The 15,139-nt window shown below is 40.4% G+C and overlaps 1 protein-coding gene across 4 annotated transcripts; it reads left to right on the top strand.

Annotated features, from left to right (window-relative positions):
* Positions 1–4: 4 nt before the first annotated feature.
* LOC102221358 (small glutamine-rich tetratricopeptide repeat-containing protein beta-like) lies at positions 5–14,845 on the top strand. Of its 4 annotated transcripts, none has more exons than XM_023327294.1 (7): positions 5–89; positions 2,303–2,415; positions 3,070–3,173; positions 3,452–3,527; positions 4,780–4,879; positions 5,039–5,143; positions 14,682–14,845. In XM_023327294.1, exons 2-7 carry the CDS (start codon positions 2,316–2,318, stop codon positions 14,782–14,784), a joined length of 588 nt encoding a protein of 195 aa, XP_023183062.1. In that variant the 5' UTR covers positions 5–89; positions 2,303–2,315; the 3' UTR covers positions 14,785–14,845. The 4 variants fall into 4 exon arrangements, with proteins under 4 accessions (XP_023183062.1, XP_023183064.1, XP_023183063.1 ...); XM_023327296.1 differs by lacking the exon at positions 14,682–14,845 and adding an exon at positions 9,696–10,300 and having other exon boundaries at positions 7–89; XM_023327295.1 differs by lacking the exon at positions 14,682–14,845 and adding an exon at positions 9,169–10,300 and having other exon boundaries at positions 7–89.
* The last annotated feature ends 294 nt before the right edge of the window (positions 14,846–15,139 follow it).

The following is a 15,139-nucleotide window of genomic DNA, read 5'->3' as shown; positions in this document are numbered from 1 at the left end:
TTCCGCAGCCTAGAGCGCATGCGCCGGGGGAAGGAAACGCTCGCCCCGTCCTCATGACGCGGTGGCAAACAGACAGCTGAGGAGCTCAGGTAAGGTGGGCGGGATGGGAGACGCCGATCATTACCCTTTAACGTAGAGCTATTACGAATACGCGGGTTTAATAGCTGATGCTTCATCCGTTCGGAGATGTTTTCTCCTTCACCTTCTCAGAGGGTTGCGTTTGTGTCAGTCTGCGTGCAGCATCGCTCCGGCTGCAGAGCGTTGTAGTTCAGATTAGGCTGTTTTAAAAGCAGCCAACGCCCGGCTGCGTGTCATATAGCCCGATAAATAGAGCTGATAAATTTGTTGTTGTTTTTTTAACAGCAAAACGTGTGCATTGTGAATGAAAACACCCCAGTTCCTCCCCTCTTACATCACAGCTCCCGCATCACCGCATGTAGCCGTGTGTCAACACACACACACGCGCACACACACGGTAAGGGAGGAGTGGGCTGTGCCAGCCGGACCAGAATGAACAGAACAGCGAATGGCATCAGCACGTGACCGACATATGAGGCAGTGTTTGTGTTTTTTCAGCATTCAGACGATATTACGACCGTCATCGCTTTATTATAGCCCCCTCCCCCCAGGTGCACCGATTATCAGGTCAGGCGCACGGGAAGCAGTGTGGAGCTGCAACCAGCGTGTGAATGCAACAACAGTAAATATGTCCGAATTATGCAATGAGTTGTCCTGGAAACAAGGGGCTGCATGAAAGGCCGGAGTCTTTATCATATTTGACTGATGGTAACGTGACTTCGATGAACCAGGAGGGAGTCAGCCTCATATGTTACGATGCTTCTTTTATCAAGATCGTCATCATCAGCACTACTAAATATTATAGGACTACAATATATATACAGTAGTACATATATATATATATATATATATTGTAGATGCACACAGGTACAAGTTATAATTGAAAATTGTAACTTTTCAATTGTAAAAGTTCGCATAATACATTGTGCAAATTTAGCATGTATAAATTTGCATAATTATGCAACATAATTATCATGCAAATTATCATTTGCCAAAGAAGCTGGATGATCACAGTGCTGTATCTAAGCACATTCATGGAAAAGTTAAGTGGAAGGAAAAAGTGTGGCAGGAAACATATGAGTAATCACAGCCTTAAGCAAATCCAAGTATTGGATTCAGAGCATCAAGAGTCGCCACTCACAGAAGAACCCTACGCATGATGCTATCAAAGGAGCGTGAGCTTCCATAATCCCTCAGCTTTCCTACAAGCTGATTGTCATCAACAAAAATACTGAACTTTTTTAACAATCTCCTTTTTTTTCTTTAGATGTACCTGTGTCAAATCTTCTACAAAAACATCCCAGAAGTAGAAGGAATCTAATAAACTAGTAACAATGTAACAATTGATGGTACATTTCAGCAAACTACCCTTCATATCTTTGTGCATCTCACAGTTTATTTACTGGGTGAGACGCTTTATAAACGGCGCCTGTGCATTTGCCATTAACTTTTTCATATTTTGTCACACTGGCAGCCACAAACACTCAGGCACTTTATTGGGACCAATGCAGAAATACATCATTTTGAAATTTGAGGCAAATGTAATAGTTTTTTACTTTTTTTTTTCTTCCACTAAGAAAAGATCTGAAAATCCGATGTGCGTTTCAAATTCTAAAATACTTTATTGATCCCAAAGGGAAATGAAATGTTATTGTAACTCATATTTATTCAAATTCTTCAAAGAGTTACTGTTGGACGACGATAGCTGTTGATCTCCTGTAGCAGTCTGTTTCACAACAAATTTGAGGAAGCCTCTGACCAAATAAATTCTTCCTCTCTTTACTCAGAGTCCGCTAAATAAAATCCAAAGCAACATATTGCAGTAACAAGAACAAAGAGCCAAAAACATGCAGCGGGATCTAAAATGGTTGATTAAGAAATCTTGGCTGGGGGATGCAAATTAACAGAATACTCAGGCAATACTACGTTCAATCTAAACTCACTTTTTCAGTAGTGTTAATCAGAAAAGTGAACGAATAAGTATATTCGAGCTCCATTTTTTATGTGTGTTTGTTCACTGTACACTAATCCAGTATTCACATTAAAACTCAATCGCTTATTGGAATAATAAGGAACTGCAGTTTACATACTAAAAACGACATTTCAATTACACGACCGAAAACCGCGGCAACGTATTTCCCATTTTCTGACAAATTCGCCATGGTGGATTCAAAAACAAGCGCCCTCCTCTTTCCTAATCCGAATCTCCTCCTGTGCTCAACAGTGTCTGGGTCAAAATGGCCGTGGAGAAGCGCCTGGGGTTCGCTATTGTGCAGTTTCTACGAGACCAAACTCATCGCAGTGCTTTAAATTCTGATGAGCAAGAGAACCTGGAGGGTAAGTCAGCTCACCCGACTATTCTGTACACCTGTGTAGAGAACCCGCTACAAAAAGTTCGCTTTGTAGTGGGTTACACTTTGTTTTTCTTTTTTATTGGCGTTTTACATGATAGGTAAACAAACCAGATTTTTTCTTCTAGGATGCCCTCCTAGAAGATTAATAGCTCAAATTCACTGAATTGAATCAAGAGCATCATATTTTAAGGTTTACCACAGACTTGTGACTGGATTTTTGTTTTGACTAGGTCATTCTAAAACATGAATATGCCTTCAAATAAACTCTTCCTCTGCAGCCCTGGCAGCTCCAGAACCCTCTCAGTTTCTTGGCAACCTTTTATGGGTTTTCATCCGCAGCTGCCGCGTTTCCTTCCAGGAACCTTCACCAGCTTCGTCGACCGCTATGATGCCGGCAGCACCGTGCCTCCTTGTGTAGATTAAAAACATTCATGAAATAAATCAGTCGCTCCTCAACTCAGCTCCAATCTAACTACCAACAGTTTATTTTAGCAGTCCTAGGCTGGTTTCCGTTCCCACCATCGTACTGAAACATCCCCGATAAGAACCGACCGCTACTGTAGTGAACTGTCACGAAGCCTTCGCATGCTGTTAAAATTGACTTCCCCTGAGCTGCATGATTATTTCCTCTCTTCAGTTGCGATCCAGTGCTTGGAGACTACCTTCAAGATCAGCTCCAGTGACTGCCATCTTGCTGTATCCCAGCCACTCAGAGAGATATTCCTCAACGCTCTGCTCAAGGTGAGTGGTGACATCGGCGTAGCATGGTGACATGATGGAAGCAGTTGTTGGACACATTGGATGAGAACTGTTAACAGTTAGCTCCAGTTTACCTGCTTTATTGCAAATGTGTCATTTCAAATCGATGCTCTTCAAAGGTCAGTCGCTGGGGTCTTGTAGCAAAGTGAAAGTTGAGGTGTCTTGTCCTTTCCTTGGTACTAATAGACGAAAAGAAATCGTCTCTAATAGTTTCATTTATGTTTATTAAATCTCATCCGCGACTTTTCCATGTCACGCAGAACGACAACCTCACCGTACCAGAGACGTCCCCGTCTCCTGAAGACATAGAACGGGCGGAGCAACTTAAAAATGAAGGTATGTTGTCCGCAGATGTAAATGCATTGTTAACATTTCCGTGTTTTGTCAAGCTGCACACAAACATTTCACTGTGTTTTATTGGGATTTTAAATGGTTTTGACAATGGGGGTGGTGCAGGCGTCAGCAAAGTGTCAGATAATATTCAGTCTTTATTGAATGAATAGTAAAACAGAGAAGTTACATAAAGCTCAGAGAATCCTGTAGGAAAACAACTAAAATTGGGAGGAATAACAGAGAATCCAGCAGTGAGGGATTACTGATGGAGGTGGAAATGACAAGAGAACCAGGAGAGCTAATCACAGGTGAATGGATGCAGCTGGGGAAGGAAGCAGGCAGAGGCAAACGAGGAAATGATTAACAGCTGGCAAGGGGAGCAGAATGGAGGGGTGAAAATAAAGGGAAAAGAATCTGAATCTAATACAGAAACACCCATCCGTTTTCTAACACCTTTGTCCCGAGAGGGGTCAGGAGGGGTGCTGATGTCTATCTCCAGCGAAAGTTTCGGGCAAGAGGCGGGGTCACCCTGGACAGTTCGCCAGTCTGTCGCAGGGCAACACAGGGACAAACAGGACAAACAACCATCCACACTTTCGAGAATTTAGAGAAACCAATTAACCTGCCAGTCATGTTTTTGGACTGTGGGAGGAAGCCGGAGAGAACCCACACATGCACACTCCGTGCAGAAAGATCCCGGGCCGGGAATCGAACCCAGGGCCTTCTTGCCTCAAGGCAACACTGCTACCAACTGCGCCACTGTGCAGTCCAATACAGAAACACTGATCTAAAAAAAAAAGGACATTAACAATAAACAAATGATCAAACCAAAAGCATAAATGAGATTAGAAGTCCAAACATTAACAGAAAAGTGCATGATTGTTTTTCTGTCCCTTTGCAAAAATCTAATAGCGGCAGATGTCATGGTCGGACAACGGGGAAGCGATGCTGTCCCGTTAACCCGTCATTTCCCAAAACCACAACCTACTAACCCCCCAAAATATCTTCAGATCTTGTGTGGGATCCACTCAAACCCTCTTAGGACTGCAGGAGGGTTTGAATTGAATCTAAGAAATGAATTATCAATAAAGGGTAATAATTGGCCCTTGTGACAATATATTTCAGAAAAGGAACTCCTTTTCCTTCTGCTTCACAACTATTGAGTTGTTTCTGTTGGTTTATCGCAGAAAAATATATATTATCTTGGACTGTAAAGGGTTAAGATCATTTACAATTGTTCTCAAATTTCTTTTAGGGAACAACCATATGAAGGAGGAAAACTACAGATGTGCAGTTGAATGCTACACAAAGGCCATAGATCTGGACCTAAGAAACGCTGTGTATTACTGCAACAGGTACTAAGGACATGTAGTTTGTGTCCAATGCTGTGATTCAATAAAGGTCTAATTGTGGCTTTATAACTTCATGTTGTAAAGCCAGTATACCGTCTTCAGGTGCTTATGCAGACTCTATTAGTGACCACTGATTTCTTTATGAACGTATTTTCTTTGCAGAGCTGCTGCTCACAGTAAACTGGGTAATTATACTGAGGCGACTGGAGACTGTGAAAGAGCCATTGGGATTGACCCAACCTACAGCAAAGCGTATGGGAGGATGGGGTGAGTTTATGACCTTAAACTAACAATAAAGCATGCTGTGCTAATACTGGCATCCCTCGTAAAAGTTGCAAAAAACCAAAAGCTTCCAATTGAAAAGCTGATAGCTTCACACTTAATTCTTCTCAACTCTTTGGTAGTTAATTTATGTATTTTTTTTTCCTCAACAAGTTTCTTGCAGGACAGGTGACCTGTCCAGGGTGTACCCTGCCTCTTCTCCATTGACCACTGGAGATAGATGAAGTTTCTTGCAACCCTGTTGACTACTTCCAAAAAAAGCTTGATGTTTCTCTGATCACTTCCCAAAATCTTAGCAATTTCAAGAGTGCTGCATACTGCTGAGAGACTTTTGGTCATTTTTACTTTTCAGAGTCAAGTTAAGCATGGCTGAATAAGATAAGTTTACAGTAGTCAGTGTTCACTCTAGTGCTATACAACTGTAACAATCTAGCCGTTGTTAGTAGAACTGACCAGGTGTAGCAGGAATACCGAGGATGTCCTGGCAGTGCTGTGCAAACACCTGAGCTGTATATGCACTTGGACAGGAGTGAAGGGACTGGTCCACTTTACTGAGGACAACCTGCCGCAGGTTCATCAGACCTAAAACCAACAACATCAAATTGAGAGAGATTCTAAGCATGCGCCTTACAGAGAGTTGTAGGTTTCAGAGAATTCGGAGCGTCTGACCCGTGCTTGCTACTCTGGATGCAATCAGTTTGTCGAGCAAATCATCTGGGACCGGTGTCCCATCCTTGTAGTGGCTTGACATCCTTCTTAGTGGCTCCTTCTCCCAAACCCAGTTCTCCAGCATCTGGGACGGCACTTCCACAAAGTCTGTTTCCACCTGAGTACCGCTGAATTCTGAAAACGTGGTCTGCGTCAAACAAGAGCACAAATTCATCCTCTATTGCTGGAATAAAATCAAACCATGCATAGAATGCAACAATGCTGAAGCTGCTAATTGTGGAGAATTTACACCTTGGAGCAGAGCTCATGCATCATGTGGCCAACTCGTGAAAATATGTCTCCACTTCATGGTGTTGGAGGAGGGAGGGCCAGCCTTTTCTCGGCTTTGTAAAGTTAGCCACCATAGCAGTCACCGGAAACCTGCGTTTTCCATCAGGTCCTCTGCATCCTGGCAGGAGGCCAAAACAAGCAGCATGGCCATACTTCCCTTCCCTAAATAACACGCAAGTCAGCATTTACAAGACTAGAATCAGAAACTCAAAAAGTTGCAGTTTGCTATGACAAAACTTAAGAACATAAGGATAATTCAGCGTTTTTAGAGGTTGCACCATCTTTACCTTGGGTGCAAGTCCAGGTAGAACTGTCCAATCTCCTCTCCCGTCTCGGAGTCGTGGGCTGAGTAAAGCTTGACATCTTCGTGCCAAACGTGAGCGCCCTTGACCTCTTCAAAGGTGAGGCCCAGCAGCTCCTCGTAGATACCAAACAGCCCTTCTGTCACCACCTCCAGGGGAAAATACTCAATCAGTTTGTCTTTGTTCACAGCAAACTTGCACTGCTCCACTTGGTTCATGTAGTAGGGCAAGTCCCAGGCATTGATCTGCCCATCAAACTGGAAGCCCTTCATCAAGCACTCCCTCTTCTTCAGTGCTAGGATGTACTTTCTCTCCTTGATTCCAATGGGTTTTAGTCTGTCGTGGAATGCATCTGCAAAAGATGGAAAGGTGAACAGGTTTAGCAGACTAACATCAATGTGTGCATAATAAATTTTCAGAACTCCAAGTAGTCAATTTGACAGTCTCCCCATGGTGTTTTTTGATCCGTACAAGTTTCTTGTGCAGCAAAAAAACAAAAACATATATGGCGCCCCCTACAGTTAAATTCAGAGAACAATTGCTAGAGATCACAGATTCACTGCGCAATTTGGGGATATATTTGTAATGAAGTGAAGGAGTTATAGTGCTTATATTGACTAGCTTACATATTTAGGCATCTCATCGTCTAATCTGTAACTTCAAAAAATAACGGGAAGCAATTTGTTTTCATCACATCCACTGATAAGTTACAAACTGTCCTATTTGGGAAAAAAGACTAATTAAAATGTATGTAAAATTATCTATCAAATGCAAGGCACTGATGTTTCCTGAGAACCAGATATTCATCTGTCCCTTATTTTCACTGTTCTTTTCATTTTTCCTTTTTTTTTTTTTACAAATAAAAAAAATCAACAGAATTATGCTTCTGTTGTATTACAATATTGTTTTGTGAGAGATTTTTGGAATATCTAAGGTGTCATAAACATGTCTGCATTTGTAGTAATTTCACTACACCTATTTGTAACTGTGAATTGGAAACCAGTTAATCATCACTGGTGCACCCAATAAGTCCTCCTCTCCAGAGACGTAATTTAATGTAGCCTCACTTCCCAGATGACAGAGCCCTAAAAGTCGACTGTGTAGCAACCGTGCTCATTCAGGCCAACAAATATCATTAGTTCATATGCTGATGATCTCCCAGGGGCCCCTATAACAACAGTGTGGTTGTATTTTAAACATTGACCTCATCTTGTCAACTCATATTCATTACTTAAAAATATTTAAACCTGACCTCATTTTATGTAAGATACACATATTAGGCACAATTATGTACATAATATTTCTGCCTGGCGTGCAAAATATGGGCCAATACAGATTTTTGTCATTTCTTTAACATTTCAGTATTGAACCAGATGAAAGAGCCCATCTTTAAATATTTAATGTGTAATTGAAGAGTTCAGAGTGAACAATAAAGGTGACGAGTAAATGTTATGAAATAGATCACACTTTAAGGAAATATTTGTTGTATTTAACATATTTCAAGTAAGAAGTGAGCATGTAATGAAATAGATCCTGTCCTATAATTTTATGTAATTGAACATTACAGGTAACAAATGCGATGATCATCTGAGGTAATACATTTTACGAACATTTGAAAAAAATATTTTTTAAATATAAAATTAGTTGAATAAAAAAAGGGGTCAAAATGTAATAAAGATGATCTATACCAGGGGTCCCCAAACTTTCTCCTGTGAGGGCCACATAACTTGTCCCTTCTCTAATGGGGGGCCGAGGTCAGTTTGTAACAGAAAAAGTGTGACGATTGTAAGAGTGCTAAACATAAACATGTATTGTTTTTCAGAAAGCACAATCAAATAACCTTTTCTGGATTCTTCAGAGAACAAAAGTTAGGAAATAACACTATTTATGAAATAAATAATAACCAAATAACACAGGGTTCTCCACATAAAAAAAGGGTTAGGGTCAATTATATGCATGTATAAAATAGTTACTAACTAGTAGTTAATAATAAATAAAGTTCATTACTAACATTTATTTTATTGCAAAAGTCCAACTTATCAAATAAAAATGCACATATATGAAAATACTCTGGTATTGTTCAGGGGGCCGGACCAAATGTGGAGGCGGGCAGCATCTGGCCCGCGGGCCGTAGTTTGGGGACCACTGCTTTACAACATACTTGGAAATGAATCAAAACATCAGTGCACATTCTGTCATACTTCTTCAGTCACTTGGTCAAAAGCTGCTATGCATTACCTGAAGCACTAGATCCCATATTATTTTAGAGAATATTTTACACCATTTTTGGGTGATCGGGTTTTCATTGTTGAGATGCTTCTGAAAATATCAGCATTATGTAATGAAGCTGTTCATACATTTTTTATCATAGGTTTATCCTCTCTAGGGTAGAACTCGACAATAAAAAGCCTGCTCCATTCTGATTTAAACCAGAGAGCTTTAAAATCATTTAGTTAGAGGTTCTTTTTAATCAGTTTTCTCTAAATATTTGTATACTCTCTGAGGCCTAAATGGTTACTAACATATATTAATGCATCAAATTATGGTGAAATAGTTTGCGCCAATCAACTGTTTTGTCAAGTAAAATAGGTTTTGCTTTGCTCTGCTTTTAAACATGCTGTTTCCTCCAACACACAAGCATGTGACGACACACTCTCATCATTTTAGTGTGACAAACAACAAGAGTAGCTCATGCTGTTTGTTGTCCAGAGTTCAAGGATCCAGCAACGCCAGCTCTGACAATTTGCAGTGTTTGCTGGGAAGACGCATGGAGGTTCCTGTGTGAATGTGCACATCCGCAGAGTTTCTGGAGGCAGTCCCGCTGTTTGGATCCCTGCCGCCAACCCAAACATTCCCAAAGCTGATGTTTTCCATACAATGATAGATCTGTGTGTCTGGTTAAAGATGTTCCTGTCAGACAAAACCTGGAATGAATCTATGAATTTTAATGCAATTTACTGTTGTGAGAGATGGCTAGATAATGAAATGAACCGGATCTGTTTCGATATCTAATATATAATGTTTGTTTAATTTTGTCACGAAGCATAATTCAGTCACCATAAACCTTCCATAGCACCGCTTTACTTTCATCGCCCCACAACATGCAACTAACTGCCTTCAAGCAAGAAAATAGAAATTAGCAGAGCAAACACTGAAAATTGTGCAACTCTGATGAACAAATGTCATTTCAAAGGTCAGTCCACTGGGCTTAAAATATTTTTTGTCCCTTCACACAGAAATGATGGCAGTGAGCATGAAAGCTTCCAGAGTGTGAAATCACAACTGCTTGTCTGAACATTACATAATTTCACTCCTTCTCCCCGATGAGCTCATTCATCACTTCTCTAAATGTGTGGCGCTCTCGTCATTAACCTGGAGGGAAGGAGCGTTTTCCGAAGCCAGATATACAACACAGCATGACAACGACCTGCCTGCAGCCTCTGCCTGACTAGAATAACCATCTGCATTGAGCTGTGTGTAAGTCACGTGCCACATAACTCTACAGCTTTCTCTTATTAACGGAGAAACAAACTCGTGCCCTCTTTCTGTGGGAGAAAGATTATTTTACTACAGTGAAGAACAAACAGACCCTCTGATTAGATGTGTTAGCCAGATTCACTAGAAGCATTTTTTAAATTTTTTAATGGATTTAAACATCCATAAATATTCAAGTTTTTGACATAGATGACATTTATGAACACTCTGTAAGAAAAGGTTATTATGTTTATTCTCGTGTGTGATCTGTGAACAAGTGAAGCCTCAGGGCTGCAGCTGCTCAGCTCTGTAACCTCCATATGATGATGTGTTGCAAGAAACTATATTAAACACTGAATGCACAGGTTTTATCTTTGTTTTTTTATTATATTATTATTTTGGGGTAACAGATGAAGCTCTTAAATAGGATGCTGCTATGTGAGACAGGATGCTGCAGATTTCCAACAAATCAAATGCTTATCTGGTCTTTAATGCACTGAAGCTTGACTATGCACATAATTGTGAGGAGGTATTATGCCTCTATGAGTACACAGCTGTGATGTAGTGCACTATAGAGTGAGAGATTACTTCATCTCAATTTGTTGTCCACTTTCTAAACCCCCCCCCACAATAAATTTAACCACTAAAAGCACATTTGCTCCACTCACCTTCTGCATGTTCAAATACGTCTGTGGCAGTCCCTTTCCAGTTATAATGACATTTACTTGCTTTTTTTATTTTTTATTTTTGCCATATCAATAATGCAGGATTAAAACTGTTCCCCTTTGAAGTGGCGATTAAATAACCCAGGGAGGATTGCTCCCAGCATCCCATTTTCAGCTCAGGGAGGAAAGTGAGCTGTTAGCGTAAAAGAAGGGAAAAGGGGAAGAATCCTGAATCTAGAGGTTTAGGCTGAGAAGAGTCAGTTACAAGAGTTAGCTTTAATCTTCTGCCTTGGAAACCTGCTCTGCTGTGATTAGCTCTTAAAGTGTGTACACATCACATGTAGAGGTAGAAAACAGAGGATTTTTCAAGGAGCGTTAGGTTAAAGAAAACATTTGTTCAGTAGTCTGAATGGTACAGGAGGAGAACAAATGTTACTCTGTGCTCCAGAGTTGTTTCCCTGAGTTGCACATGCCATGTGTAGAAAACAAAAGCGCTTGATTCAGACTGTTGCTCTGACGCTGGCAGACAGTATTCTTCTTGACATACTTTATGCTTGATTCTTCCCAATGTGCTATTCATGTTGGGAAGAATCAAGAAAAAAGTTATTGTTTTTGACTGAAAACAATAACTTTAAAGCCTTTTTCCAGCTTTAAAGTTGGAAAAAGGCTGAGCTTGAACTTCATCTTCAGGTTGCATCATTTAAGCTCAGCCAACCACAAAAGAACATTGCCAAACAAGAAAAACAGACGTTGAAACACAAAATATGAACACTACATTCGAGTGCAAGAAAGATACTTCACTCCTTTGATCATAAACTTGTTTAAAGTGGAACTTAAAGCCACCTTTCACATATGATTTGTCTGTTTGCTTTGCTTCCAAAAACATGTATAGATCATTTGTTGGTGCCCTACAGCTCACTGAAACATGGCATAATTTCTCCAGAAATTCAGATAAAAGCACCTAAAAGTAAGTAAGGAAATAGACATATGACATGGTCAAGATTGTTTACATTATGGTCATGTTTTAGACTAAACTGAATTAGTATCAAACGTGCTTTCAAGCTGTCGTTCTTGTGGTGCTTGCATGAATGCTAGGCAATCTGTCAATCTACAGCTGTCTTTATGCTGGACAGGCTGTAAATATTCTGTAGCTTTTTATAAATCTGATTCTGTGTTTTAAAGAACCATAGAAGAATTTAGTTCAAGTTTGACCTGTCTCTTTCAGATTTTGAACTAGACATCATCAAATGACAAAGAGAAAATACAAAAACCAATAGGAGCATATTAATCCAGTACACCATTTTTTTGTGTGGGATGTTTTCGTAGGGCTTGTGCCTCCCTGACAAAATGTCACTCTAGGCGATGAACCTTATTGCCCATGTCTAAAATGTCCACTGTTTCCATCAGTCTTCAGCCTTTTCAAATGGGAACAAACATGCTTCCAGTTAGCTTGGTATCACTGAATAAACCACACTAAACATGGAACAGAAAAATCATATTTGAGGGCTGTCTTCACTACTTTCACTGCATGCAGGTTTTTTAGGTCAGAGTTCAGCTGTAGTGTCAGTTCTGCAGGGGTCTGATGAGCATACGGGACGGTATTTGAAACATTTGAGAGTGCATGAGAGGACAGTGAATAAAAAGATCAAAGTGGCGGCTGGCGACTGAATACATTATCTATGCAGAGTTTTTGTTGCGCAGGCCCTCTGTTAATGAGCATGTGTGGAACAGCGGTATTAAATAATCATCTTCAGTGAGCGGGTAGTGAGAGAGCGCCTGGATGCAATGGAAGATGAAGAATTTCTCAGAATTAGACAGAAGCTGAGCTGTCACATCTGTTTACAAGGCCATCCTTGACACCAAAGAGATGAGAGATTGTGAGCAGACAGAAGCATCAAAACAGAGATGAAGAGTTTTCTGCCCCACTTATTTCCTCCTCAGCAGCCATGCTGCTTCTGCTCCAAGATAAAGAATTTAATACTGGACGAGCTCAAATTGGATGAGCATGAATCTGAGCGAATAAAGTGTTTTATGCCATGTTGCCCTTTAATGATTTGATTATTATAGCAATGCAGAACTATCTTTGCTTGTATTGCTGGGCTTGCAAAAGAACTTGAGCCAGGAACTGAATAGGGATGTTGTAGTTCTTGATGTACTATTAACAGAATCAAACAAAGACAATTACATAACTTTTATTGTTTGCCAGACTCCATCTCTATGCACTTTGAGCTTCATTTTTTATTGATCAGCCAAAATTCATCCACTTGATAAATGATGCATGAGCCGTTAAAGAGTGGATAAGAGAATTGTACTAAAAACTAAAACGCATCTGAGGAATGTTGTCACTTTCATGTGAGTATTTCACAGGTACTGCCAGAAGTCCTTTGATATTTCTGGACCAGGTTGAGGCTGAGGGTCGGACACTGGTCAGGTGTCAGGAGCTGGATGAAGACCCTGAGAGGACAAAGCATGTGTGACTCATTTGATCTGAGTTTTTGGCCTTCATACAGACACAGCAAAGCGGATTGGAAACAAAGCCTGGCAGTATAGTGTTTCTGCTGAGGCGTGACTGTGAAGAATGCTCCATTAGTCTGTTATATCCTGTTTTATAGCGCTGTAACAGCAAGAGATGTGCAACATGGCAGGCACACTTTATTTATTCTGCGTGTCTGCTCAGTGCCTCCCAAAAGTACGAACACCCCTCATGTTTTTTTCATATTTATCTTTCAAATATGTTTTTCTGAGATTCTGAGTGAATTCATAAGGTGAAGCATGCAACTATGTTCAATCCTGCGAGTCAATACTTTGTAGAACCTCCTTTAGCTGCACTTGAAGCGTGTTCTTGAAAAGTTCATTTATTTTGCTCCTTTCGTAACCAAGTGAAACACATTACATAGCCTTAGCGTTACAAATAGATTGGAGAAAGGACGATAGCAACAGACTACAAATATGATGTATTTATTTTTTATATCTGTTGATTGTGAAGATTTACCACTTAGAGCTAAATAAGACACAACATTTAAGATCAGATTATTACATCAAACCAACAAGAATATTTTAGTGCAGAAATGAAAGTATTGAAACTTGCTTAAAGGTTTTAATTTTCAAAAGACTCTTTTAATGTGATGAAAGAGCCTCGTTACATCACATATTCTAGTTTGCTGCGATTCAGTGAGTGAAAGGTGATTGGGTGAAAGGAGAGGGGTAAACCCTGAACTGGTCGCCTGTCCATCACACTTGTGTGGGACAGTTAATGAAGACCAATTAACCCAGCAGTCCTATATTATGAAGAGTCGGAGGAGCCCACAGTACCAGGAAATAACCCAGTTTACAGGGATAGAACATGCAAGCTTCATGCAGAAAGACTTCAGACTGGGATTTGAACCCAAAACCTTCTTGCTGCTGATACAGTGTAGCCCACCCAGGAGCAGGTTTCTTTCTGTGAAATAAACTATCTTGTTTTGCACAAACCACTCTGGTTGTTGGGAGCAAAGAGTTATTTTATGATACACCAGTGAGCTCAGAGATTTGTTCTCCCACTGCGTTGCAACACTGCACACATGGCCTTTCACACTGTGTAAGAAAATAAACTAGTGAAGTGTTTGTGATGCTGGATTGTGAAGTTTTATCGGCCAAAATCATAAAGCAAATGTTTAAATCAAATCTTTAGCAATTTAGATGAAAAAAATATATATGAAATAAAGACATCGCTAAAAAAATTTTTTTAAATAAAGATCTTTCTCCACCTCAGTCAGATGAAATGGACTCAAATGGGAGCCCACTGGGGATGAGGGGCGGCTGGAGCACATTTTGCACGATTCATTTCAACTGGAAATCATATTACCGTTGCAGCCTGCCCAAGCTTGAAGTTGAAATGAACCGTGGCGATGATTTAAAGGAGAATGGGATCTACAAAAGATATGGGGGGCAGGATGTCGGGGTGGGATTAAGCAGGAGCAGAGGTGGAAGGGAAAGAAAAAAGATGAGTGTCAAGAAAATCAGGTAGATGAGAGGACAGAGGAAGGTGGTGAGGAGGGCTTACGTAGTTGTCATCGGTGCTGAAAATAAATTGCTCTCTTGTAGTTTTACAGAAGAGGAGGTCAGCCAGAGTTCAGCGGTGACAAGATTTCTGAGCATCCTTCTCCCAAGGCACCAGGAACATCAGAAGCACAGGGTGAAGCCGTGAAGGCTGCAGCGTATTAAAACATAATGAACATATCACTCTCTGCACGCTTTTTTTCCCCCAATTTACCTGGGTTTTATTTTCAACCTAAAAGAACAGATGACTAAAATCTCTTTTGAACCATATCTGCCTTGCGTAAGTTTCTATCCTAATGAGTTCTTTAATTGCATGAAAAATCATAAAAGATTGCTCAAAAGAAGCAGGAGAAATCCCTGGGAACCAGATAAAAGAGTTTATTTGAATATGAGTTCTTTTATATGGAGGACCGACTCTCTGTACTTTTAGGGTCATTTTGTTAATGAACAAGCGAAGCAGCAGAAGGAGATTTAGATGAAATTAGAGCAAATAGGGAGCCTGA

The sequence above is a fragment of the Xiphophorus maculatus genome, chromosome 22, assembly GCF_002775205.1.
Source record: "Xiphophorus maculatus strain JP 163 A chromosome 22, X_maculatus-5.0-male, whole genome shotgun sequence".
In the NCBI taxonomy this organism is placed as follows: Eukaryota; Metazoa; Chordata; class Actinopteri; order Cyprinodontiformes; family Poeciliidae; genus Xiphophorus; species Xiphophorus maculatus.
This window is presented reverse-complemented; position numbering and strand designations above follow the sequence as displayed.